Source organism: Stegodyphus dumicola, chromosome 3 (genome assembly GCF_044657685.1).
Source record: "Stegodyphus dumicola isolate Sdum_Otavi_A_Nest chromosome 3, ASM4465768v1".
In the NCBI taxonomy this organism is placed as follows: domain Eukaryota; kingdom Metazoa; phylum Arthropoda; class Arachnida; order Araneae; family Eresidae; genus Stegodyphus; species Stegodyphus dumicola.
The window spans coordinates 26625747-26651103 of NC_140770.1; the positions used below are offsets into that span (position 1 = coordinate 26625747).

The 25357-nt window shown below is 32.9% G+C and overlaps 1 protein-coding gene across 1 annotated transcript; it reads right to left on the reverse strand.

Annotated features, from left to right (window-relative positions):
* Window positions 1-5554: 5554 nt before the first annotated feature.
* LOC146997942 (uncharacterized) lies at window positions 5555-13032 on the reverse strand. The gene is made up of 2 exons (XM_085812666.1): window positions 12877-13032; window positions 5555-7425 (listed from the first exon to the last, which is right to left on the reverse strand). The coding sequence occupies exon 2, from the start codon at window positions 7409-7411 to the stop codon at window positions 6986-6988; it is 426 nt and encodes a 141-aa protein (XP_085668792.1). The 5' UTR covers window positions 7412-7425; window positions 12877-13032; the 3' UTR covers window positions 5555-6985.
* Between the last annotated feature and the right edge of the window lie 12325 nt (window positions 13033-25357).

Below are 25357 nucleotides of genomic sequence, written 5' to 3' on the forward strand. Positions count from 1 at the left end.
AATGACCTGATATCGTTATTTGAAGGTTCAGTAATGAAGAAAAGAATGTAATCTACAAATTAATGTTTAAGAAACCTACGATTTCAAAAACGTCGCATTGAGTTTAAAAACATCGTATTGATGGGAAGTTTTAGGTACCTTTTAGAGACCAAAGTTGCCTTCCAACGGAATACTTTTAGATCATCGTAATTAGTCCATCTCTTTGTATCTTCACTAACTTTAGTATCAAGATTTTAGATTTCACTTTCATTATAATCTCCCGAATCAGTTTCCTGAAGATTCTCTTCAAATGTATCATCTAACAGTTTTATATTCATATACCTATCTTTTTCATATTGTTACGAATTTGGTATTTTTAAAAAAAAAGCTAATGTTAGTTCAATTATAAATTAATTGGTTTTATTTCCCGCGCAGTGCAGCGCGTGACGAATATTAAAAGAAGGAAGCTAAGCTGGAAAATTAAAAATACAAGAGCGCGTGCGTTAAATAAATAAATAACTCTTTTCTCATTTCGAGAAAGTACTGGAAAATTCTAGCGCGTGATTTTAAAATGTTATAAAAGGAAGAAAACATCTCAGTTTGCAGCAGTTGCTTAGTTTGTTGTTGCTTAGAAAACTGCTCTTGTTGATTGTAGCGAATTCGCGGATTAGCGTTCTTTAGCTGTTTTGAATTACGTTCTATTGGATATTTGAGTAGTTAAAAGATAACTACTGTGAGATATTGTAATACTGCATGATAATTTGAGAAAATTTAAGCATTTTTGTTGTGATAATAATAAATTTTTGTTCATTTTTCATCGGACTTGTGCATTCATTTCATAACGAACCCGTACGCACGCAACAATTTTTGGTGTCAGGAGTGGGGTTTGAATGCCAATAACAAGAGGGATGGAAGAACAATTGAGACAGCTCATTACTGCTTTTGCTGCTTTCCAAGAAAAGATGGAAGCTGGCCAAACATCTTTTAAAGAAGAAATGAAATTGGGCCAGGAATCCCTCAAAGGAGAAATGAAATTGGGCCAGGAATCCGTTAAGGAAGAGATGAAATCTCTTAAAAATGAGATGAAAGCAGGTCAGGACGAAATGAAAAGAGAAATTACCTGCGTAATAGAAAATAAATTTGAGGCTATGGAAGGCAGAATAGACGCGGTTGAAACTAAAGTTGGACATATAGAAGAGAGAGTTTCTGCCGTCGAACAACAAATTGATGATAGGGTTTCTGCTGCCGTCGCCAAAGAAGTTGACAGCCTAAAGAAGTGCATAGCGACGGTAGGAAACAATTCTGAAGGTTTCAAATTTTTATCGATGCCTGCTCGTTCCGTTCTGAAACTATCTACATATGATGGGAAGACCTCCTGGCAGGTGTATAGGACACAATTTTCTATCGTTGCGGATGCGAATGGGTGGGATTCCCAAGCTAAGGCCTGTCATCTCGCCGCTTCTCTGAGAGCAGACGCAGCGGATATCCTGCAGACGCTTTCCGAAAATCAAAGGTTAGATTTCGAAGCTCTGTCCGGCGCCTTGGAGTTGCGCTTTGGGGAGAAGTGTTTAAAAGACTACAGCAGGCTCCAATTAAAATCTCGTCAACAGAAGCCTACCGAAACACTTCAGGAGCTCGCCGCGGATGTTGAAAGGCTGTCCCATCTCGCCTTTTCGGAATGCCCGACAGAAACAAGGGAAATCCTGTCCTTGCAATACTTTATCGACGGCATCCGAGATACTGAAATACAGAAAGCTCTACGAATGGCGGATGTAAAAGATTTAAAAAGTGCTCTAGTGTACGCCATGAAATTTGAGGCAGCCCAGCAAGCCACTCGTCGAGACCGCTACCCAGTCAGAGCTGTGCGAGTCCACCACCCAGGGGACCAATTGATGGCTCGTTTAGATGATTTATCCAGACAAGTCGATGCTTTGATACGGAGTAGCAGTGAGAAGAAAGTGGCTGTAAGATGTTGGAGATGTGGTTCTGAAGGTCACCTACGACGGCATTCCAGAACACCCCAGGGCACGAATAATGAAACGGATGAGTTGACAAGACCAGTGAGTGCTTTAAGACGGAATAGTGGTGAAACAAAACCGACCCTAAAGTGCTGGAATTGCGGTGTTGAAGGCCACCTACGAAGGAACTGCAGAACTCCCCAGAGCACGGAAAATAAGGCATACGATTTAAACAGACAATTAAATGCCACGGGAAGGAAAAGGACTGACAAGAAACCAAAGTGCTGGAACTGTGGAGCTGAAGGCCACGTACGAAAGAATTGCAGAACACCCCAGGGTACGAAAATTGAGACAATTTCTGAACAACGGCGCAGGAAACAAATTAATGACCATATCAAGGAACGGAGGTTGCCAGATAATGAAAAACCCTGTTTTAAAGCGCTTAAGATCTCTATAGTGAGTGGCAACAATAACGGACTGTCCATCAATGGGAATATCGATGGAGTTCCTTGCAATATGATCATTGACACAGGAGCTAATGTTACCATCATTAGGAAAGATTTAGCTGAACAGTTTAAAGATAAACTTATTTGGACGCCATCCTGTGTTACCCTTCAGACTGCGTCTGGTGACAAGATCGACATAACTGGGAAGTTAAACGTAAACATCACGTTTGGAAGTGCCGCCTACCATCACACGGCATATGTGGCGGATATTACAGATCCATGCATACTCGGATTGGACTTTTTAAGGAAGTACAATTTTTCCTTAGATTTCAAAAACAATAAGCTGCTTTCAGCATCTGATGGCATGACTATCCATCCTCAAAAGGGATCCTCGCCTGGAAATGTCGACGCCTTGTCCGAAAGATCGAGCTCGGGAAGCTGCCGAAATCATACCAGGGTCGAAAAGAAACTCAAGACTACCAGCTATTCTCCATCCCAGAAGCTCTTCGGTCGAGACCTTCGTCTGCCTTGTGACCGCATGTTTAGTCGCCCTACGGATGCGCCTTCATCGCCTGAGGAACACATCCAAGATGCCCAGGCCCGGTTTGAGGGGATGCACCGTTCTGCACGAAAGCGAGTCAACTTGGCGACGGAAAAAATGAAGACCGGATGCGACACAAGAGCTACTAGACAGAGATCCAACAAAGGAGACAAGGTGTGGTTGTGGAACCCAATTCAACGAAAAGGACTGAGTCCTAAATTACAGTCACCTTGGGATGGCCCGTATACAGTCCTAAAAAGACTGAATGACGTCGTGGTTCGGATTCGTAAGTCTTCGAACTCTAAACCTAAAGTCGTTCATTACGACAGGTTAGCTCATTACTATGGCCATAGCACGTAATGTAAATAATTGTAAATAGTATCAGACCATGGTCCTTTTTTGTTTTTAAATGTGTATTTGATTTGTTTTGTATTTAGTATTTGATAGTATTTGATTTGTTTTGTATTTAGTATTTGATAGTATTTGATTTGTTTAAGTTAGTTATTGCATTTATTATTCATGTTGTTTATTATTGTAATGTAATGCTTATTAATGCATTTATGCCACAGTTGTAAGTTTAGCTTCCTGTTTAGGGATTGTACTGCCAGGGACGTGCAGTCCTTGGGAAGGGGGGCAGTGTTACGAATTTGGTATTTTAAAAAAAAAAAGCTAATGTTAGTTCAATTATAAATTAATTGGTTTTATTTCCCGCGCAGTGCAGCGCGTGACGAATATTAAAAGAAGGAAGCTAAGCTGGAAAATTAAAAATATAAGAGCGCGTGCGTTAAATAAATAAATAACTCTTTTCTCATTTCGAGAAAGTACTGGAAAATTCTAGCGCGTGATTTTAAAATGTTATAAAAGGAGGAAAACATCTCAGTTTGCAGCAGTTGCTTAGTTTGTTGTTGCTTAGAAAACTGCTCTTGTTGATTGTAGCGAATTCGCGGATTAGCGTTCTTTAGCTGTTTTGAATTACGTTCTATTGGATATTTGAGTAGTTAAAAGATAACTACTGTGAGATATACTGCATGATAATTTGAGAAAATTTAAGCATTTTTGTTGTGATAATAATAAATTTTTGTTCATTTTTCATCGGACTTGTGCATTCATTTCATAACGAACCCGTACGCACGCAACAATATTTTGAATCACTATCACTATAATAACAGCATTTCTTTTTCCTCCTAATTACCTGCAGGCAATAAATCATTACTTTCCCTATCATTGATCATTTTCTGCATTCCTAATGCTCTTGGCTTTGGGTCACTCATTTTAGGGAGTAACTTGAAACCATTATCAAGTTTTATGTTTACACACTTCTAAGAAATTTTTATTTTAAACCAGTCTTATCCCGACTGCTGCATTTTCCATATTAATTGATAATTGAAATTCAATATCATTGAATTTGGCCCAGAAATGCATTGTACACAAGGCGTGCAGTCCGCCTTGAATGGATGAAGCAATCTTATGACAGAGCGCAGGAATATTTTCTTAAGATGGACTGAATGTGTGAATATGTGAAGAAATTTGTGTCAGATAATAGCTTTGTTCTTATTTCTAACCCGATAAAATTGAAGATTATTATTAGTCCAAAAATATTTGAATCCCGAAGGACTAACTTTCGTTTTGGCATTTTGCGTTGGAATTCTATAAATGTCGGTTCACTTTTCAAACTGTTGCCACCAAATGTTAGAGACCTGCATTATATTTGAAGAAATTAAATAATGAAAAATCTGCATAAATGTATGTATATTTCTCGCATTGTGATAAAATAACGCTACATAGAACCATCGAATTTTGAATGAAGTAATCCTCCTACGAATATGGGCATCTGGAAGACCAAATTTAAAATTTGGAATTTGTTTTATTATCAATTTTCTATTTTGTAAAACTTTAACGAACTTTTGATTAACGAACTCAAGGATTTCAAAGAGAGCAATGGCAACGTTGTGCAGAAAAAACATTTTTATCTCTCGCGCGTGATTCTCTGCATGAGATATGCTCATTTTAAAACTATTTTGCGATACTGCTGTTGAACTGGATCTTAGGTTTAAGTGCGAAGAACATGATATTTAATAAAGAAAGGCAACACACAAAATGTTAAAAAACGCCCGTTTGGACGTAATTTAAAATCTGAAACAGCCACATGAATGTATTTAAATATTATTTATATTATTATTTTCGTTAATATCTACTACGGTCATTGAGAAAAAAATTGAAGATTCCCATTAAAAACGTGCATATTTTGCCTTAGTTTTTTACTTCCATCTGTTGTATCAGTGCTAATTTTCCTTCAAATGCTTTTGAAATAATTATGAACCTATAGTTTTTATTATTACAGCACTTTTATACTGTAAAGAATAATTCTGAAAATTCTGAACTCATATTATTTTTCAAATATAGTCGAATCTCTGTTTCGGTCATTCCCATTTAGCGGATACTCGACAATACTACATAGTTTTTGAATCTTTGAATCTTGGTTCTATGAGTATCAGCTAAAAGCAGGTTCGACTATATATATATAGTATATACTCTAAGAGAAAGTAAGTCTGTAAAAGAATGGTATTTAGTAAATATACTTTTAAAAACATCGATAATACACTATGAAAACTAAAACAGTGACGAGATAGTAAAAATAATATATTTATTTACAATATATTCTATATCTACATCTATATCTATACAAATATATATCTATATATACATGCTCTTTAGAATATATACATTCTCAAAAACTGCAAATGAAGGAACATTTTTGATACATTTGAAGAATTTCTATAAAACATTATCTCAGTATAACACACATTTCCAGACGAACCAAGTTTTCCTCGAACACTGCTTCTTACATTTTTTAAAATTTATCTTTCAATATACAGTCAAAACATATGGAACCTTTTTACAGATACTGTGCATCTAAATTCCATTTCTTGATCCATCACAAAATTTATTTTACAGGATAAAATTCATTGCATTATCATGAAATATAAATTATTTATAAATGCTAATTTCTGCGCAAATTCAAAAGTATGATAAGGAGGTAAGGAAACTAAGGAAAGCATTTACAGTTACAGACATTGTTTTTATAACATGTGGTTTTCCTCATCCAAAATTCAGAAATTTCGGAATTCAACTAAGAATGAGCACTGAAAATTAAGAACTTAAGCAATTTGAACTGTAATGAAAGAAGCATTGTTTCGCAGTTAATATTCGTATGCTATATGTACTGTTGATTAACATTCTATAACGTGTGTTTTAATTTGGAATATTTATATGACATTTCATTTGCTAGTATCGATTTTATTATAAACATAGATCTAATTAAAGAAAGGAATGTGCCGCGTGAACAATTTACCATAAAATTTTCAGCACGTTAAAATTAAAAAATTAGTTTTTTGATTTTAACCTATAAAAATATTGTTTAAATTGAGAAACCTGTTGTTCAGTTTTTTGCAAATTGTTTAAATAGTGTTACAAATTGTTGCAATATTTTATTAGTATTTATGAAAGAATTTTTAACTTCATAATTTGTCGCTAGATGGCGGCACAACCTAAAGATAATAAGATTAGAAGAGAGTTAAAATTGCGTTGGAAAATAGTCTCTTTCTCATTTTATATATAGCTTCCGTTTTGTACTTTCTTTAATGATTCCAGAAAATAAATTAGGATATGTTTCAGCTTATATAGAATATGTTACATTATTTAAACCCAGTTGTAGTAAAACATTCGCTTACATGTATCTGCAACGTAGTCTAAACGAATTGTGCTTGTTGGTTTGTACTGTGCAAAACTATACTGTAAATATAAAGGAATTGCAATGAATAAATATCCTGCCATCATGTTTTGTGCTATAATTTACTCATCTTCAAGTTTCTTCTCCTTTTTTCCAGATTTCTTAAATCAATAGTTTCAAAAGAGGGAAAATGCACCAGATACTCACCAGTTGTGAACTAGATTTAGAAATTAAATTATTGAAACTTGCAGGTCTGTAAATTGTCTAGTTGAAGTACAGTTAATGGACTGTAAAAATTGGTTTCAGAAAATAAATTAGGATACGTTTTAGCTTATATAGAATACGTTTCAACTACATTAGTCGAATCGTATGACTGAGGACCATAAAGAGGCATAGGTTGCCCGTAGGGCATCAGAGATTGCATAGGGTGTCCATAAGGCATCATTGGTTGACCGTAAGGCATAGGCATCATATGTTGGAAGTGAGGCATTGAATGGGATCCATGATGATGTTCTTTCTTATGCTCTTCTTTATGCACATGGATGGGAATCGGGATAATGATCGGTTGCTGCTTGTGATGGTGTCCACCACCACCTCCTTTTTTCTGAAGAACCTTGGCAAGAACACCTGCTGTTAGAAGTGTCTCTAGACCATTGTTTTGATTTCCGTGGTGTCCTGCATTTGTCGTGGGTGGCAATGTAAACCAACAAGCCAGGAAGAGTGTGACTGTTAAGATGAGGCTCCGGATGAAGACCATGATGAAGAATGATTCTAGAGGAGACAAAGTAAATGACATAATATACGACATTTTGCTAAAATTATTGAAAACGTTCTGTATCAATTAATAACAGTTGAACCATGCTGCATTTTCTATCTGCTATTCGTTCTATAGAAATATACAAAATGTAGTTTATCCGAGCCTAATTTAAATTAGTTGACTTTCTCCGAGATATTCAAGAAGCATCAAGAATTCTTCTAGTACCCTTAGGTACTGCATTAGTAATACTCAATCCATTCTGAGTAAACAAATGAATACGTTTTCGCAAAGTTAAATGGAAATAAATCAACTAACTTGAAATTAGTTTTTTACAGCAGAAACCGCTGAAATATAGTTCTGATTTTATGTTCTATATGTGATTGCATTTTTTTCTGAATCTGATGCAAGTTTAGACTGCATAAATTTTTAAAATTCTGATGTAGACACCATATGACTTCCATGCATGGTCTATTAAATGATGCACATTTTTTGCTGCACTTTATTTAAACATATTTTCTCGAATTTCATTCAATTCATGACTGAATGAGATATAAATCTCATCCAGTCAATTCATTTCTTACTTCGTGGCAATTCAAAAATGCATAAAAAATCAAAGCACCTTCATTAAAAAATTGTAAAATACAGAAAAAAAAAAAAACACAATACAGTTAGATACAGTAAAAAAAAGTTGTTTTTTTCCAATTAGTATCAGATTTTCTACGTCAAAAGAAGAAATTTGGCTCGTGCAGTGAGAGATATAATTTCGGTGCACAAAATTTAAAGCTAACTTTTGTCCTACTGGCGAAAAGACACCAAATTTGATGCACCAAATGACAATTGACTATACTTCTAAGAGATTGTAATATAAATAAACCGCCGCCAATTATACATTAAAATTACTGATAAGTCTATAATTATTACATACAGAATAGCTAAAGGTATAAAAACCCTAACCGGAATATAAGGACAACATAATTCTATCATTTTTAAAGAAAAAAAATGCACTTTGTGAGAAAAATTTCTTCTGACTCTATTTTAAATGCTTATTTTAATTTAATTTGCAATATGTTTTGGGATTAATTAATCACGAAATTTTACGCGATACTTCCTTTACTTCATACAAGGAAGTAAAAAGGACCTGAATGATATATTTATGATAAATGCCACAGAAATTAAATAAAGAAACTTCTTTGAAGTTATGTACAGCAGACGTTTCTTACTGTGATCATGTTTGCCCATGACAATATTGATAACATTCACTAGATGATAATATCAAGCATTGAGAAAAATTTAAGATGTCAATGGGATTTAACTAATTTAATATAAATGTAACTAGAAGCATCAAATACTTACTTCCGCAATATTTTAACAATATTTTTAATACTAGGAAAAGGTCACTGAGAGTTAACTGTTTGCAAATGCTATGCTAAAGTTAATTTATTAACTGGTTGAATTCATAATGTTCCTGAAAATTATCTGACCGATACGGGACTACTGATATTAATATTTGCAAGGCATCTCTCCTCTCAGTGTTTATAGAAAATTCTGCAGTTTCTTCATCATTTTCTGCATAAAGCTTATTACCTGTCCTGCTTGTATTAATTTAAGAAAGATATTGGCAGTTATCTTCTGTCACTGATGTTGCAACTTTCATCAATACCTCCCGAGCGTTAAATTCCTCACAGCTCATGTTTGTTGGTTAGGATGACATTTAATCCGTTACTTGGAGATATGTCATTGTCACTTAGAGATTTATGTACTCTGTTCCAAATTTATTTCGCAGCCCACCAGCGGCCGAGCGTAAACTTCGCAGTTTAAAAACATCATCGTCGAAAATATCGTTGTAAAAAATAAAGCACCTTCAAATCATCGCATAACGATAATATCACAGATATGCGTCTTTTAGGATTTAAAATTTGTAAATACATATTCACATAATGATTTGTGAGCGCAAGAAGGAAAGAGATACTTCTATATTACTTCTATTACTAAGGCATTTTTACCTCTATATTACTAAGCTTAGCAAACGTAAAAGAAAATAATTTAATAACTAATTAAAAGCAATTTTTATAGAGTTAACCTCATGCAGTTATTTATCTTCCTTTTTCTAAGCATTTTTAGACTCTATATCTCATGAAAAATTAACAGTAAATCTTTACATAAAAAGATTAATTTATTAATCGCTTTTGTCAATTATCTATGTAAATTTAAAATTCTATTAAGTGCTATAAATTTTCTCCTCAATTCTAATTTTAAAATACTTAGGTTTCTTTCTTAATTTTTTAGCAAAAATTTATTAGTTCATTGAAAAATATGAAATATAGAAGTAAAAATATCCCTCTTTCCTTCTTGCGCTCCCAAATCATTACGCGAATATAGAATTACTATTTTTTAAACCTGAAAAATGCATATGGACGATGTTATCATCCTGCGATGATTTGTAGATGCTTTATTTTTTTCACGATATTTTCGACGACGATGTTTATAAACTGCGAAGTTTCCGAACCGCTTTATTTCCGACGATGATATTTTGTATCACGATGTTTTAGAACTGTGATGTTTTCGCTTTGCTTTCTTTTCTCCCACGATGTATTGTACCAGGACGTTTTCGCCTTGCGTTGTTTTCTGCGCAATGCTTTCGTCCGCAATGTTTTTGCGGTGATGTTTTCGGCTGTAAGAGTTCCGGCAAACGGGCTGCCCACATGAGCGTTTTCACTGTTTTTTCCATGTGTAATGTGCATAAGAGGTATTTATCTTAAACGTCCTCCACGTGATATCCCTCAATTTGCGAATATCACTGTTCCCGGCCCCATAATCTCTACATGTAATAAAAGAAAGAGTCTGTGTGTGTTTCGTTCATGCTGCGCATAAGCTAATGGATCCAAGGCTACGAAATTTGGTATATATGTGCATCTAGGCAAGAATCAGTGCACCTCGAAGCGATATTTCAAAATTAGAATCAGATTTTTTTATTTTACCTTTTCGATTTTATCGCATCTTTTTGAATAGTTTCATTCTTTTAGAAATGTGGTTTTGGCAACAGTTTTTCATTGAATTGTATACTGGACCGCTGACTGTTGAAAATCAGCACTGTTGCCACTTGGATAAATGAGGGTGATAATTCTGCGCAGTTTTTAAATTTAATATTTATCTCGGATACTGGACGTTTGTTGAGAGAAGGCAACGGGAAGTTGGTTAATTTATTTATTAGGATAATTAATATTTGTATTAAGCGATATTGATTATTTCATTGCAATTTTGTTATATGTAATATATTTTTTTAAGAAGTTGTTCTATGTAAAATACTGCACAGATTTTAAATTTAATATTTAGTGTTCCCGTTAGGCATTTTCCGGTCCATTTAAAAGCCAGACGAAGGCTGACAGCGTAGCTGCTAGTACAAAATGAAAGAAAAAGGGTGGCGGGCGTTATTTGGGTATTTTTAACTTTTATATGGCGACTTTAATTTTATTTAAAAATTCCATTCTATAATATTTTGGTAACATTAACCGACTTATTGATCACAATAAGCGATGTATTTTCCATGGTTTAGTATACAAATAGGTGAAAAAATATCCGAATGATACATTAACCGCCATCACATTAAACGAGGTCTACTGCATGATGATAATATGCTTATTTTACATATTTTACTTTCATCTTATAGCTAAATGCAATTATGTTATAAATGTTTAAGCAATGTACACAAGCAGATGACATATGTTTTGTTAATATGAGAAGATGTGTGTTAAATTATTCTGCAGGTAACAAATAGTTATTTCTATAAGTGGATGAAAAATCGCAGTAGCTAGCTGTAATTAATGCGATAAATTTAGTCTTTTATTTATGAATCCTGCTTGTAATATGTATAAGCATTCAAATGCTTCAGTGTTTTAGCTGTTTTAAAAAAAGTTGCTTGCATATTAAAGGGTCTAATACGAGTGGTCTATATGTGCTTAACATAAAGATATTTTAACTGTGACACAGAATTATTATATAACTTACAAATTGTAACTATATTTTCAACTAAACATTAAGCTGTTAAGATGAAGTATAATAATATATATTTTGAAAGTTATACTGCGCAGATTAGACAGATTAGGTTTCCAGAAAAGCAATTTAAGGGAAAAAAGGTATCGTACTGTATTTGGATTCATTTGGTGATTTAAAATTTTAAAAAGTTATAATTTTGGTAGACATTTTTCCCATGGCCCCTTCTGACTGTTTTACTATCTCGTTTCAGTAAATAATTGGTTCTAAAAATAAAATAATTTATAAAATGTAACTGAACAATTCACTTGATTGATGACTTCACATATGTATGCTAGTTAATCGTTGTTTGTAAGTGTAATTTGTATATTATAACTAAAGATCTTCTTATCCTTGATACAAAGGACTTATATTATTTAGGATATGTTATTTGAAACATCATTTCAGTAGAATTATAAGTTTGTCACAGCAAAATAGGCGCTTCTTTGATGTTAAGTTTTGAAGTGATAGCTGGCAAAAATTATAAAAACTGGTAAGTGGAAGGCGGTTAAAAGTTATATAAATATACGAAGTTTTAGTAAACATCTTGATTATTCAGAAATAACGTTTAAATTTCTTCAATAAAAAATTAAATTATGGAGGACATACGTCCTTTAATTAATGCTGTAAATAAACTGATGGTTATTCTACAATTATTAAGAAGCAATGAGCCAGTTCTTAAAATTATTTTGCTAAGGAAATAGCAGTAACCTATTTAGTTCAATGCAACTTTAAGTATAACAAATTATAAAAAATATATATATTAAATGCAATTTTAAGTAAGTATAACAAATTATTAAGAAATATATTGAAGAAAGTAAGTAATATATAAAAGAAATATCGTTTGTGCTTCGAAATCACTTATATACGTTTCGAAAAAACTTCGAAAAATATGATGATAATTGGAATTACATCGAACTGAAGATTTTATAATATTACAAATTCATATATATTTTACTCTTTTGTGCATACATTTAGCAAATTTCGTATTAAAAATAAAAATAGTATATATATCTATTTATATGGTATATGTAAATGGATAATATAGTCAATATTAATGAAACTGATTCTGAAATAAAATTTGCAAAGTAGTACGTTAATATGCAGTAATATATGTTTTGTTTTTTTCATTAAGCAATCTATATATTGATAATGAAATTTTTGGATAGTATTAAAAAGAACTGAAACTTTTTAATAGAATACGTATTTGAACTAACTAAGGATGAACTACATCAAAATTTTGTGCATTAAATATGCTAACTTGTTGCAGATATTAAACTGAAAAATTACAGATAAAATAAATCGCGATAACGTACTTAAATGTTACGTTTTCTTACATGTTGCCAATACGACGGATGTCTTCAAAAGCGAGCTAGGAAACAGTTTAGTTACAAAAGCTATATGAACGTTTCAGAAACGTTATTTTGTTTACTTACTTTGAGAGTTGAGAGAGAAAGTGTTCTTTCAGAAAGCACTCTGCAAAATGAACTACAGAGCACGAGGTTAGCCACACTTAAATAAGTAAGTTTTCCTTCTTGTTTTCAACCGCCTACTCCACACGAAAAGTGTTGCTTCAATGCAGATGAAAATTAAATTATTTTTAACTTTTTAAGTCCTAAACCTGCTTAGCAACGGGAAAAGCAACTCTATAAGGAAAACCAGAAATTCGGTCCGCATGCAATGATTGAGCATCAAGCAAAACAAATCCCTCCCGGGATATTTCTGCACATGATATTCCTTTCGATACTCCGAGGGACAATTCTGAGTCTATGCTGCGTGACTTAGCCCATTATTTTTGCATGTGATAAGGAATAAATATGCCTTTTCCCTTTCTGTTGTCTGGATTTCCCTGTCTACGAAAGGAAGCGGGAGGAAATATTGTAATCCGCATATAATTCGGATGTAGGGTTTTGGCGTTTTGATGCATCTATTATTTTCATTATTATTTTGACGTAAATCTTGTATATATTCCGTTATGATGGTACTGGCGTCTGGAGAATATGCTCATCAGTGTGCAGTCTATGGGAAACATCTTACTGAAAAATTATAGGAAGTACCTAGATAAGAAATACTTAATATATGATTATTAATCATACCTATTTATCATAAGCCTCGTTTTCCGAAAGAAAGTTTAAGGAAGATTGCTCATACTCTATTAATTTAAGTTAACTATCAGCAAAGGTGAATAACACAAAGTAATTCATAATGATAAAAATATCTCAGTCTGATAAAGATTATCCAGTAAATCATAATTACGATTTAATTAATATTAAACTGTTCGTAAAATGCATTGCAGAGGATCTTCTAAGTATGCGATTTAAGAATAAATCTTCTGACTTAAAAAAAAACAAAAAAACTCTTGGACTTATGAAAATAAATTTTTAACAACAACAACAAAATAATAATAATAATAATAAAATTATAAAAGCTCTCAGATTTTATATTATGTCCAAAGGGGTGTATTTTGGCGTTTTGCATGTTATATTTATTTATTAAATATATTCTTTGCACTTAAACCACATAAAATTCAATTGAACAGCAGTGTCACAAAATATTTAAAAACAGCATATCTTTAGAATTTTCGATAGACAGTCTGGCGTTCTGGAGATAAAATGTGTACAGTGTTGCCCTTCCTCGCTTTCTGTACGGTGTTGCCATTCCTCGCTTTGAAGTCGTTGAGTTTGTTAATCAAAAATTCGTTAAAGTTTTACAATGTGTGAAATAGGTAATAAAATGAATTCGAAATAGAAAATTCGGGCTTCCAGGTATGTTCGGAGGATTGCGTCATTTAAAATTCGTTCGGCTCTAAGTACCATCGGTTTTTCACAATGGTGGAAACATACCTACTTTCAATGTACTTAAATTATTTAAAAATTATACAAAGAGATAATATTCGGTGGCAACAATTTGAAAAGTGATTTAGCCTTTTCAGTGGTTCAACAAAAAATCTTATTTTGAGACTAATAGCCCATATGAGCTAATATCTCGTGATTACAAAATTTAATATTATACTAACGGGCAAACCCTCCACATAGGCAAGCTGCTGCCAAACCAAAATTTAAAAGTTCTATGCACACCTGAAAAGAAAATGCATAAAAAAATTCTATATGAATAAAATTAGTTCATTCTTTCCGAGAAACAACCAATTCGTAAATAAATTATTTGTTGCCAAACAAGCAAACAAAAATTTTTGACTCTTCAGGTTAATACTATGACCTCATGATTTAAGTTTAATGTGATATACAAACTTTTTAATCAATTAAATAATTAACAATAATAACATATCGTGTCACTTATTTTAAACTGAAATAAAACAGTTGCTAACAGCAGCAATTTATTTAAAATGCTGACATTAACCCTTTCGTCCCTGAATCTGATTCAACTAGTTCCTCAGCTTCTAGTTGATTTTGCGTCAATGGCAAGCCATTTTAGAGCTAAAATAAAAATCTTAATTACAAAACTAATGGTACATATACCAGATAAACAAAAGGATAAATATGACAAAAAATCTAAAGGGTTTCAGATTTTAAATTACGCACAAAGAGGCGGTTTTTTTAACGTTTTGTGTGTTACCTTTATTTATTAAATATCATGTTTTTTGCACTTAAACCATAAAATTCAGTTCAGTAGCAATGTCGCAAAATAATTTTAAAATGAGCGTATTTTTAGAATTTCCGATACATAGTTCCACGCTCCTTGGAGATAAAAAGGTTTTTCTTCCCCGCCGTAGAGTGTTGCCATTACTCGCTTTTAAATCGTTCAATTTGTTACTCAAAAATTCGTTAAAGTTTTACAATATATGAAATCGATCATAAAACAAATTTCAAATTTCAAATTTGGTCTTCCACCTGCTCATATTCGTAGGAAGATTACGTCATTCAAAATTCGATGCACCGTTGTTTTATCAGAATGCGAGAAATAGACATACATTTATGCAGATTTTTCATTATTTAATTTCTTCAAATATAATGCGGGACTCTAACATTTGGTGGCAAAGTTTGAAAAGTGAAACGGCCATTTATAGTGATTCAACGCAAAATCTCAAAACGAAAATAATATTCCCTCAGGAACAAACCCAAAAATGGCGACATTATACAATATATATATATATATGTAACAGTAAAATTCCATAGTCAAGAATACACTTAAAATTATAACAGTATGTTCTTTTAATTTTTAATGGCGACGTTCTCTTATTTGAAAGTACGTGGAATTAAATCCACAGCCCCGTAGTCAAGTTGTTTTTCCCGCCTTTTTCTACACGTACAGTTATAGAATGTTCTCGAGATATTTAAAGCGAACTGGATTGGCTGACGTCATCGTTTGGAAGCTCCGCCTTTCCAGAGGCTATAAAAGAACTCGCAAAAGGAATATCGGGGCTTTTTCTTGAATGTCACGATGCAGTAAACTTCATACAAAAAGTTATTAGTAATTCTTTTTATTTACTCCGGATATCTGAATTTTGTAACTACTATTTCTCCTGAATAATAATAAATGGATCCTGTTTTTTAAACTTATTGTCTTATTATTTAAGCTACGACTAAATCTGATACATCACATATATATATATCTCCAGCGCGTGAGACTGCGCATGGGAAATTCTAAAGATATGTTCAATTTAAAATTATTTTGCAGTATTGCTCTTGAACTGAATTTTATAGTTTAAATACGAAGAACATGATATTTAGTGAATGAAGATAACATACAATATGTTAAAAAAAACACCGCTTTGGAATTAATTTAAAATCCGAAACTCTTCAGATTCCCTTTTTCTTCTTCTTATTATTATCTATTTCATACTTTGTAAAGCATTTATGAGTTTTTGATTAAGAAAACGAATTCAAAGAGAGCAGTGGCAACACTATACGGGGAAAGATCATTTTTATCTCCAGAGCAAGAAACTGTGTGTATAGGGAATTCTAAAGATATGTTCTTTTTAAATTATTTTGTGATATTGCTGTTGAATTACATTTTATGGTTTAAGTGCGAAAAATATGATATTTAATAAATAAAGAGGCTATAGAAAACGTTACAAAAAAGCCGCTTTGTGCGTAATATAAAATTTGAAACACTTAGATTTTTTTTTAATGTCATAATTTGTAAAACTTTCAAATATTTTATTAACAAACTCGACAGTTTGAAAGCGGGCAATGGCAACACTTTTCGAAATAAAGCATTTTTATTTTCAGCGCGCCAGACTGTTGCCACTTGGAAAAATGATAGCGAAAATTAGCATTTTCAATGTTTTTCAAATTTTTGCTGATTAAAATTGTACGTAGATGAGAATGGTTGGAATATTTTCCCACGAATTTTGGAGGGTGTGATTCTCTTGAAACTAAGCTCCCCGTCTAGAAAAATATAGGAAGTACGGAGGAGAATGAGGATTATAAATAAATTAAAGGTTAAATGAAAAATTAAATTATAGGAGTTCGGAGGATATGATGTCACAAACAAATAAACAAACAGATTTTAATACATACACAGATTTTTTGCACACAGATTTTAATAATATAGATAAGCTTCTATTTAGTACACTTACGGTGTTTCATTTTAGGCGGAATTTTTTTCACGGTTTTAAACATATTTCCTAATAATCTACCAACTTCAAATTTTGTACGCATACTCTTGTAGTTGTGGTAAAGAAATTATTTTCCTATAATCGATTTAATTTTTTTATTTCATGATTAAATGATTTTTTCGTGCACATTTTTCTTTCATGAGCAAATATAAGTATCAGAATTTTACTGTTTGCACTATCGAATAGAGTGAAAAAAAAGATCTTTTGAGTCAAACTTGTATGCAAATTGCATTTTAACTCCTTACATTTTCGCGAATATTTGTAAAATCCGTCGATTTTACAAATCGACAAGCTGCCCACTTGTTCAGGGCATATGCTTACGCACCCCGGAGCCCACGGTCAAGAAAGCAGATTTCGTGCACTGCAGGCCTTGGCCCATTAGTGCTGTTACGCCACTGAGTTTAGTTTAGTTTGACCTATACGATTTTAAAGTTTCAGCATCTTAAAATTCATCGGATTTAAACTTTAAGAATATTCAGAAATTATAAAACATACTCTTTTGAAACAAGAACGATTAAAAAAAACTGAGAGATTTTCAATACTTTATTTTAAAAATGTGATGCAGTCTGAAATAGAGAGGAGAAAAAAGCCTTTCTTTCGTAAAATTAGCTTTTGAGTTTGCTAACATGTCGCACTTAATGACGAATTAGCAATATTCGTTCTTTCATTTTAGCTCCAAGTAAAATGCTTGTTGCAACATTCTTATTACATATAACATCCGAAACTGAATATTCAAAGACATTCTTTTATTCTCTGAATGACCTTCAGTTATTGTTTCTTTATTTAATAATTTCTTATAACTTATTGCTTGTGGTTTAATATGACTAAAACTTTCATCATTGATAACGTGTAATTGAGACTGAAAATAAAATGTTATTAAAAAATGTTTTTATAGAATAAAGATTTATTTAAAATGGATATGATAATTAATACACTAAACGAAGAAAAATAATTTGTCGTACAGTGTAATGGGAATAATTGAATAAATCATTCTAATTACAGAATTCGTTTGCAATTATATATCGTGAATAATCAATGCGCGGAATGCTTAAATAAGGAAATCTATTAATGCATTGTCAAGTGTATGGACGAATATCTTTCTTTAATATTCCATGGGTCCATGCTTTTATGTTTCGCGATATAAAATTGTCGATGAATTCTGTTAATAAAATTACTTAATGTACTATTTCCATTAAAATATACGATAAATTATTTTTCTTCTTTCAGTGCATTAATTATCATATCCATTTAAAAAAAAAAGCTTTTAGTATGAAAACCGTTTTTTAACTGTATTTTATTCAGAACAAATTTCTGAATATTAAATAAACGCGCGCTGATGTATCCTCATATTTAACAGTGAAGAGCCTCAAGTCGGAAATATTTTGAGATATTTTTATTAATATACATCGTGTCCACAAAAGTCATTACCCTGTCTTTATTTTCTCAATCGTTTATCATAGATATACCTCCATTGAAAATATCTGTAAGTAACATAAAGTTTCATATTTGGGTGCTTTTAAAGTTCAAGAAATTAGTTTTGACGTTCCTCTGATCCCTATACTTACATTACGAAAATTCTGTCCTCGTTATAAAAACAAAATCTGATGTGTACATTACATAACTTCCTTGTACGGAATATTAAATTATACGCATTTTTTCTTGAATTTCATTTAAATTAATTGGATAGAATTAAATCTACTTCGTCGACAGCGCATAAACCACAATAGAATAAATGCACTCTTTAAAATTCACTATATTTGTTTACTATAACGACATTCTGAATGCACAAAATTTATATCATTTGAAAAATTATCGTTGCCACATGTTCTATTCAAATACTATAATAAAGCTAGAACGATGTACAAAAGAAATTAAGCAAACAAAACAGAAAAGAAACAGTTTTTCACAGACGATTTAGTATTTCTCATTCAATTAATTTAGTTCTCACTTCGCGACAAGGCAAAAATACATAAAAACTCAAAATATCTGCATTAAAAATTACGAAGTATATCTTAAACGCTTATTTTCTCGAAAAAATTCCAGAAAGGATTAAGCATGATTTAATTCGCAATAATAAATGAAGGCGTTATTTTTGTGTTGCGAAGATTAGTCTCTCTAGATTGGCAACAAATCTACAATTCTGCTGTTTCAAATGTAAACAAATATGTCCGCCATGTTATTTAAAACTTAACCGTACTTAAACAGCTGTTAAATTGTTGATAATTGTACAAATATTGCTTCCAGAATTACGAAAGGCATAAAAACCTTAACCGAAGATAAATACAACATAATTCAATCATTTTTAAAGCAAAAAATGTACAATTTACAAACATATAAGAGTAAAGAATTTGAGATCACTGAGCCGGGTAACAGAGTGGATATATATATAAATATATTTATATACTTTTGGAGCGGCCGATTGCAACCAAAATACGAGGTGCACATGTACATGTTATATCAGTTCTTTATACAAAATTTCAACGTTCTGAGGCTACTCGTTTTTGAGTTTGCGAGATACGTACGTACATACGTTCGTACAGACGCCACGAAAAATTCTCTGCAGAATTAACTTTAAAGCAGTTATATAATTTTTTTGGAGGAAAAGAGTCTTTATTCTGTCCTTATGTACAGATATCACGCAAAAACATCGTTAAATTGCATTCGATAGCGGTCAAAATGGATATTTTCGTTGAAATATGTTGCCTGAAACTTTTCGCAATTACAATACTTCCTTTCTACTTCGTACAAGGAAGTAATAAATAAAGTAAAAAACATTTGACTCGCGCATGATAAAAATTGACCTAGACGCTTGAACTTAAATTCGGAAATCATATTCAGTACCCAATAACCACTAGCGAAATAAAACATCAACCAGTGAAAGATATAACCAAACTGACCCGGAAATGTTTTATTTTAGAGAAATGTGAAGTTACCTTCTTACATTAAAATATAAACTAGAAGTGAAAAATAAATAATCATAAACCCATAATTTCAGTTGAATTTCAATCTATTTATAATTTTAAAAGGTAACCTGTAAACATCAAAAATAAATTAACATGGAATTTTGTAATTTGCTATGATGTACTGAAGTAAGTAATGCTCATACAATAAATTTTTATTTGTGGTCTTTGTGAAAAAGTTGAAAGACTTCCCTTGTGGAATTATACTGATTATTTGGAATTTCCTTAAACAAAAATCTTTTGAATTGGAATAAATATTAAAATTTTAATAGGATCCAAAAATTGCATTTATTTTCAAAAATGTAGTCCCCCAAATTTATCCTCGACATGCTTAAAGATTAGTATTTAGTTCAAAATTTCATGAGTTGTATCTTTCGTAGAAAAATATTTTTACTTCATTTTTTAACTTTTTCAAAAACAAGCCTTTCTTCGAAGAACGGGCGATGAGGGGGGATAAAAGATAGAAAAATAAAAATAAAAGGCAAACTTTAATTTGTAATGCCTTAACTTTGCTTTTGTATTTGATTTTTTTTTCTTTATGTCCTTAAAATAGTGTCATGCGTATTATACCTTTCCAACCTGAGCCATTTCAAAATTAATACTTCTCGCATGATTCTTACATAACGTTAATGACAAGCGCCCCTTAAGCTGACCATGCAACCAGTGCTGGAAGTAAAAAAAAGTAAAAACGGACCCCCCACCACATTAAATCTCCACCACCTGCCTACGGAATAGCAAGAAAAACTACGCCAAGTGGTAAGTGAATTTTGTACTTTATTCAGTAACAGTCCCGGATTTACGCAAGTGACCAACCACGATATTGATATGGGAGAGTCTCAGCCAGTTCTCCACAAGGCCTACCGCTATGATAAGTGTAAAGAAAAATCGTAGAGTGGAATATTAATTATATGTTAAAAAAAGATTATCACTCCCATCTCAAGCAGCCCGGTTGTTCTATGTAAGAAAAATAACGATTATCCAGTTACACATACCAAAAGGTGGCGTTTCGCAATTGACTATCCTCAAATTAAATAGTGTTTTTATGTATCCGGTATATCCGGTATCCGGTATATCAGAAATACTATTATTGATGAAATTTTACGGAACATAATTTCTACAAAGTATATGACTACGTTAGATTTAACATCGGGATATTTCCAAATAGGCGTAAAACCTGAAGATATGCTTAAGAGCCTTTTTATAACTAAGTCTGGCACTTATGCATTTTTGCGTGTGCCGTTTGGCCTTTCAGGGGCACAAACAAAATTTCGGCGATGTATGGACATTGTGTTAGGACCTGTCCTAGGAAAGCGCACGTTTATATATTTAGATGATATCATTATTATTAGTGATAATTTAGATCAACATATAAAAGATTTGAGAGAGGTGATTTCATTATTAAATGAGGCCGGTCTAAAAGTTAATGTTGAAAAGTGTAAATTCGCAGCTACAGAATTACGATATTTGGGGTATAAAGTTTCTCAGAAAACAACCGAAACAGGTAAATCAAAAATAATTGCTATTCGAAACTATCCGCCGCTAACTACGGCGAAGAAGCTGTCTTCTTTTCTAGGACTTAACTCATATAATATTATAAGTCCTTTATAAAAGACTTTGTAACTATTGCTGAGCCACTGTTAAAATTAAAAAGGAAAACGGCAAAATTCTCGTGGACGGCCAAAGCCAATACGGCTTTTGAAAAGTTAAAACAAGCGTTAACACAAGCCCTGTTTTGAAATTTCCTGAGAACGACGAAAATATAGAAATTTCGGCGAACGCTTCGGATTATGCTGTAGGAGCGGTACTTTCCCAAAAGAAGCAGCCCGGGGCACCTTTTAGTCGAACTTTAAATGAAACTCAAAGAAATTATTCCGCAACTGAGAGAGAGGCATTTGCAGTTCTGTTAGCAGTGCAGAAGTTCCGAGACTATTTTGGAAGTGCGCCAGTAACAGTGTATTCTGATCATGCGGCGCTAACTAGATTATATTCAAGGAAGAACTTATACCCAAGGTTAATAAGATGGGCACTCAAATTACAGGAATACAATTTGATAATTAAACACACGCCCGGAAAGGAAAATGTTGTAGCAGATGCCCTATCAAGAATAAAAATAGATGAAGAAGAGAATAGCGTTAAAGTGGCAATGCTCACAGCATATACGATACATTCCCGGAAAACTGTAATAATCGAACTGGGAAAGGATCCAGAATTTAAAAATATATATGATTATTTAAAAGATCCTGAAAATTTTAGCCACCAAGCTATTGTGGCGATAAGAAATATGGCGACCCATTACGAGCTAATAGATGGTCTATTATTTTATACGAAAACTACGAAGAATAACAATGAATTTCGACCTGTTATCCCAGCTAGTTTTAGATTAAATATATTACACGAATTGCAAGATTCGCCCCTGGCAGCTCATGGTGGTATTCGGAAAACCATCCAACGCGAAGCAGTTTATTTTCCTGAACTGCAAAAGTTAACAAGGGCGTATGTCCAGTCCTGCCCAACATGTCAAGCAGTTAATTATGTCAATTTCCGGCCGGACGGGTTTCTAAATAGCATTAGATCAGAGTTTCCAAATCAAATAATTGGCATCGATTTATTGGGCCCTTTCCCGTAAAGTCAGTTAAATAAAAGTCGGTATCTCCTTGTTATGGTTGACCATTTTAGTAAATGGGCCGAAATTTTTCCCTTAAAACGAACCTCTGTGAAATTAGTTACTGATTCTATTTAAAAAAAAATATATTTTAAAATACGGGGCGCCCCTAAAAGTTATATTGGATAATGGTCCTCAGTTTATAAGTAACATTTTTGAAGGCATGTGTCAAAAACTGGGCATATGTCATTTAAAAATGGTCCCGTAACGGCCACGATCAAATACAGCGGAAAGGGTCAATAGAAACATGGTTGAAATTATTTGTAGTTATGTTCAAAATTTTCATAAAAGCTGGGATCACTATGTCAATGAATTAGCTTTCGTCCTTAGGACCGCCAAATATGACACGACGGGCAAAACTCCTGCTGAGTTATTTTTAGGCAGGAAGATTATAACGCCGTTAGATAAATTGTTTTATGTTCAAAAAAGAGCCCGTGAATTTCAAATGGCTGATATACAAAAATTAATTAATGAAGCAAAGAAAAACGCGGAAGTAGAACAAAGAAAGCAGAAATTATATTGCAATATGAAACGACGGGGAGTAACTTATAAGGTAGGGGACGAAGTGTTAAAAATTAAGCACTCGCTTTGTTCAGCACCAGAAGATAAAGTAGCTAAGTTCTACCCACGGTTTGAAGGACCATATGTGGTCGAAAAAGTAACCCAGGCTGTAATGGTTTTAAAAGCAAAGAATGGTGAAACATTTACGTCAAATATCGACCAAATCAAGTAGTTTCACAATCGTAATAAAATGAAAATCTTTAAAGATCTTTTGCAGGTTCCGACACAGTAGCCACAATCTCAAGACATGGCACAACGTCAACCACCAGAGTCAGCTACAAGTAAATACATACATACATACGAAAGAAAAGAAAAGCCCTCCCCGTGGAAAACCGAAGGTAGCAAGAAAAAGAAGCTATTTCCCCGACCAGGAAAGAGAGGGCACGATTGGCTCCAACAAGATGAGGTGCGAAATTCCAGCAAAGCGAAGAGAGCCAGGACAAATGGCCGCAGCCATGCCACTGGTGAAAAACGAAAAAATGAACCTTTAGAGAGGATTCTATGAAGCAAATGTCCGCGAATAAACCAGAAAAAGAAAGTTGCAGATTCAAGGCAGCTACAAAAATTTAAACAACGAGAAACCAGATCCAGACAATAAACGAATAGAGATGTCGCGATACCTCCTAGCACCCATCAAGCGTCTGGGAATACATCCAGCGGTTAAGAAGAAGTTTTTGAAGGGCCATCAAGCATACTAAGAAAGAAAACGCATTAAGGAAGAAACTGAAGGGCCAACCTCCACAAGACGGAGGATAAACCAGGCAAATGGTCATCGCTACCATCCAGGTCTGTAAAAATATTGTATAACGTTTTATTTAAAAGATTCTGTCAAGAAACTTTAGTCTGAAGGACTTTTGAAATGTAAAATTTAAATATAAAAGAATTGGAACTTGCTTTGAAGAAATGGAAGTTAACAAAACGTTTTACTACTAATGTATGTTTTGAAGTGCGTAAAATTAATGGCATGTTAATATGTTTTTATGTACATGTGAACTGTTACTTTAAAAAGAAGTACTGTGATATGTTAAAAGTGAAAATATTGTATAAATGCCAAAGTTTTAACTTAATGGTGTGACTGAAAAAAAAGCGTTACGCAATTTGGGAATGAATGAAGGTAGTTATTAGGCTCTCTGACGCTACACTGCGGAGTTAGCCACTTCTTTAAAATAATACCTCAGAGTTTAGAGATGAATGTAAGGTGGTCATGGGCTGCTGAGGTCTTGTTATGTTAAATTTTAACACGTTAGCGTTTTGATTGTTGGTGGTACTGATGAACACTTGTACATAGACAAGCCCATGGTTGGTGTTTCTCTTTACATCACATGTCAGAGAACACAAGGAGATAATTAAATAATGGTATGAATGAAATAAGAATAGTTTTAAAAGAAAAATATACGTGTTCATGTTACTTGCTATTTGATTGTTCAACAATTTGATTAAACTAGTTTTCCTTCCAGATCTCTGGAAGGAACCAGACTGAATTAAGAAAACTCCTGTTTTTAGATGCAGTACAGATGAAAAGTATTTGTCCATGGAAATGATGATGTAAAACGACTTTTATATAATTTCTAGGTTAGATAGTTTTTAGTGAGGAGTTTTTGTAAAAGATTGGCCTCGCGTTAGACTTAGATTTAAGTTAGAGTTAAAAGTTTTCAACAAGGTCGTTTAGACCTGTCTCTCAAACTAATTAACTCTGGTGGGAAGTATGCAAGGATCTTAAGTTTTACTAACGTTTATTTTATTTTAACACTTTATTATTTTTTCTTATTTTCCACTTCCGGCCAGAATTAAATGCGTTAACTTATTTATGCAATTTATATTTGCTAACGACCAAATATTTAAGTTGTGGCCTTCTTCCAAGAGTTAAAGAGAGAGGGAAAGTGAACCGCCTTACCACTGCCTTCTGTACGAGTTTTCAATCAGCTGCTGTCCGCCTTTAAGGCCAGAGGGTTAGTCCTCTTGATATTTAAAACGTATTGTAGTTTCGGCAGTTTGCGTACTACATACGTAATCTTTTAAAAGGCCAGTCATAGTGTTAGGCACTTGTATACTAATTCAAAGTTAGCTCTTATTTACAATTTTAGTTATTAACTTTATATTTTTACGTTCAGACCACAAGTAGTTGGTCTCTGTATCCCGAAGTGCGGGAGCACCCG

What these genes read in the sequence shown, in the direction of transcription:
- LOC146997942 (XM_085812666.1), bottom strand. Translation starts at nt 7,411, where the DNA reads ATGGTCTTCATCCGGAGCCTCATCTTAACAGTCACACTCTTCCTGGCT.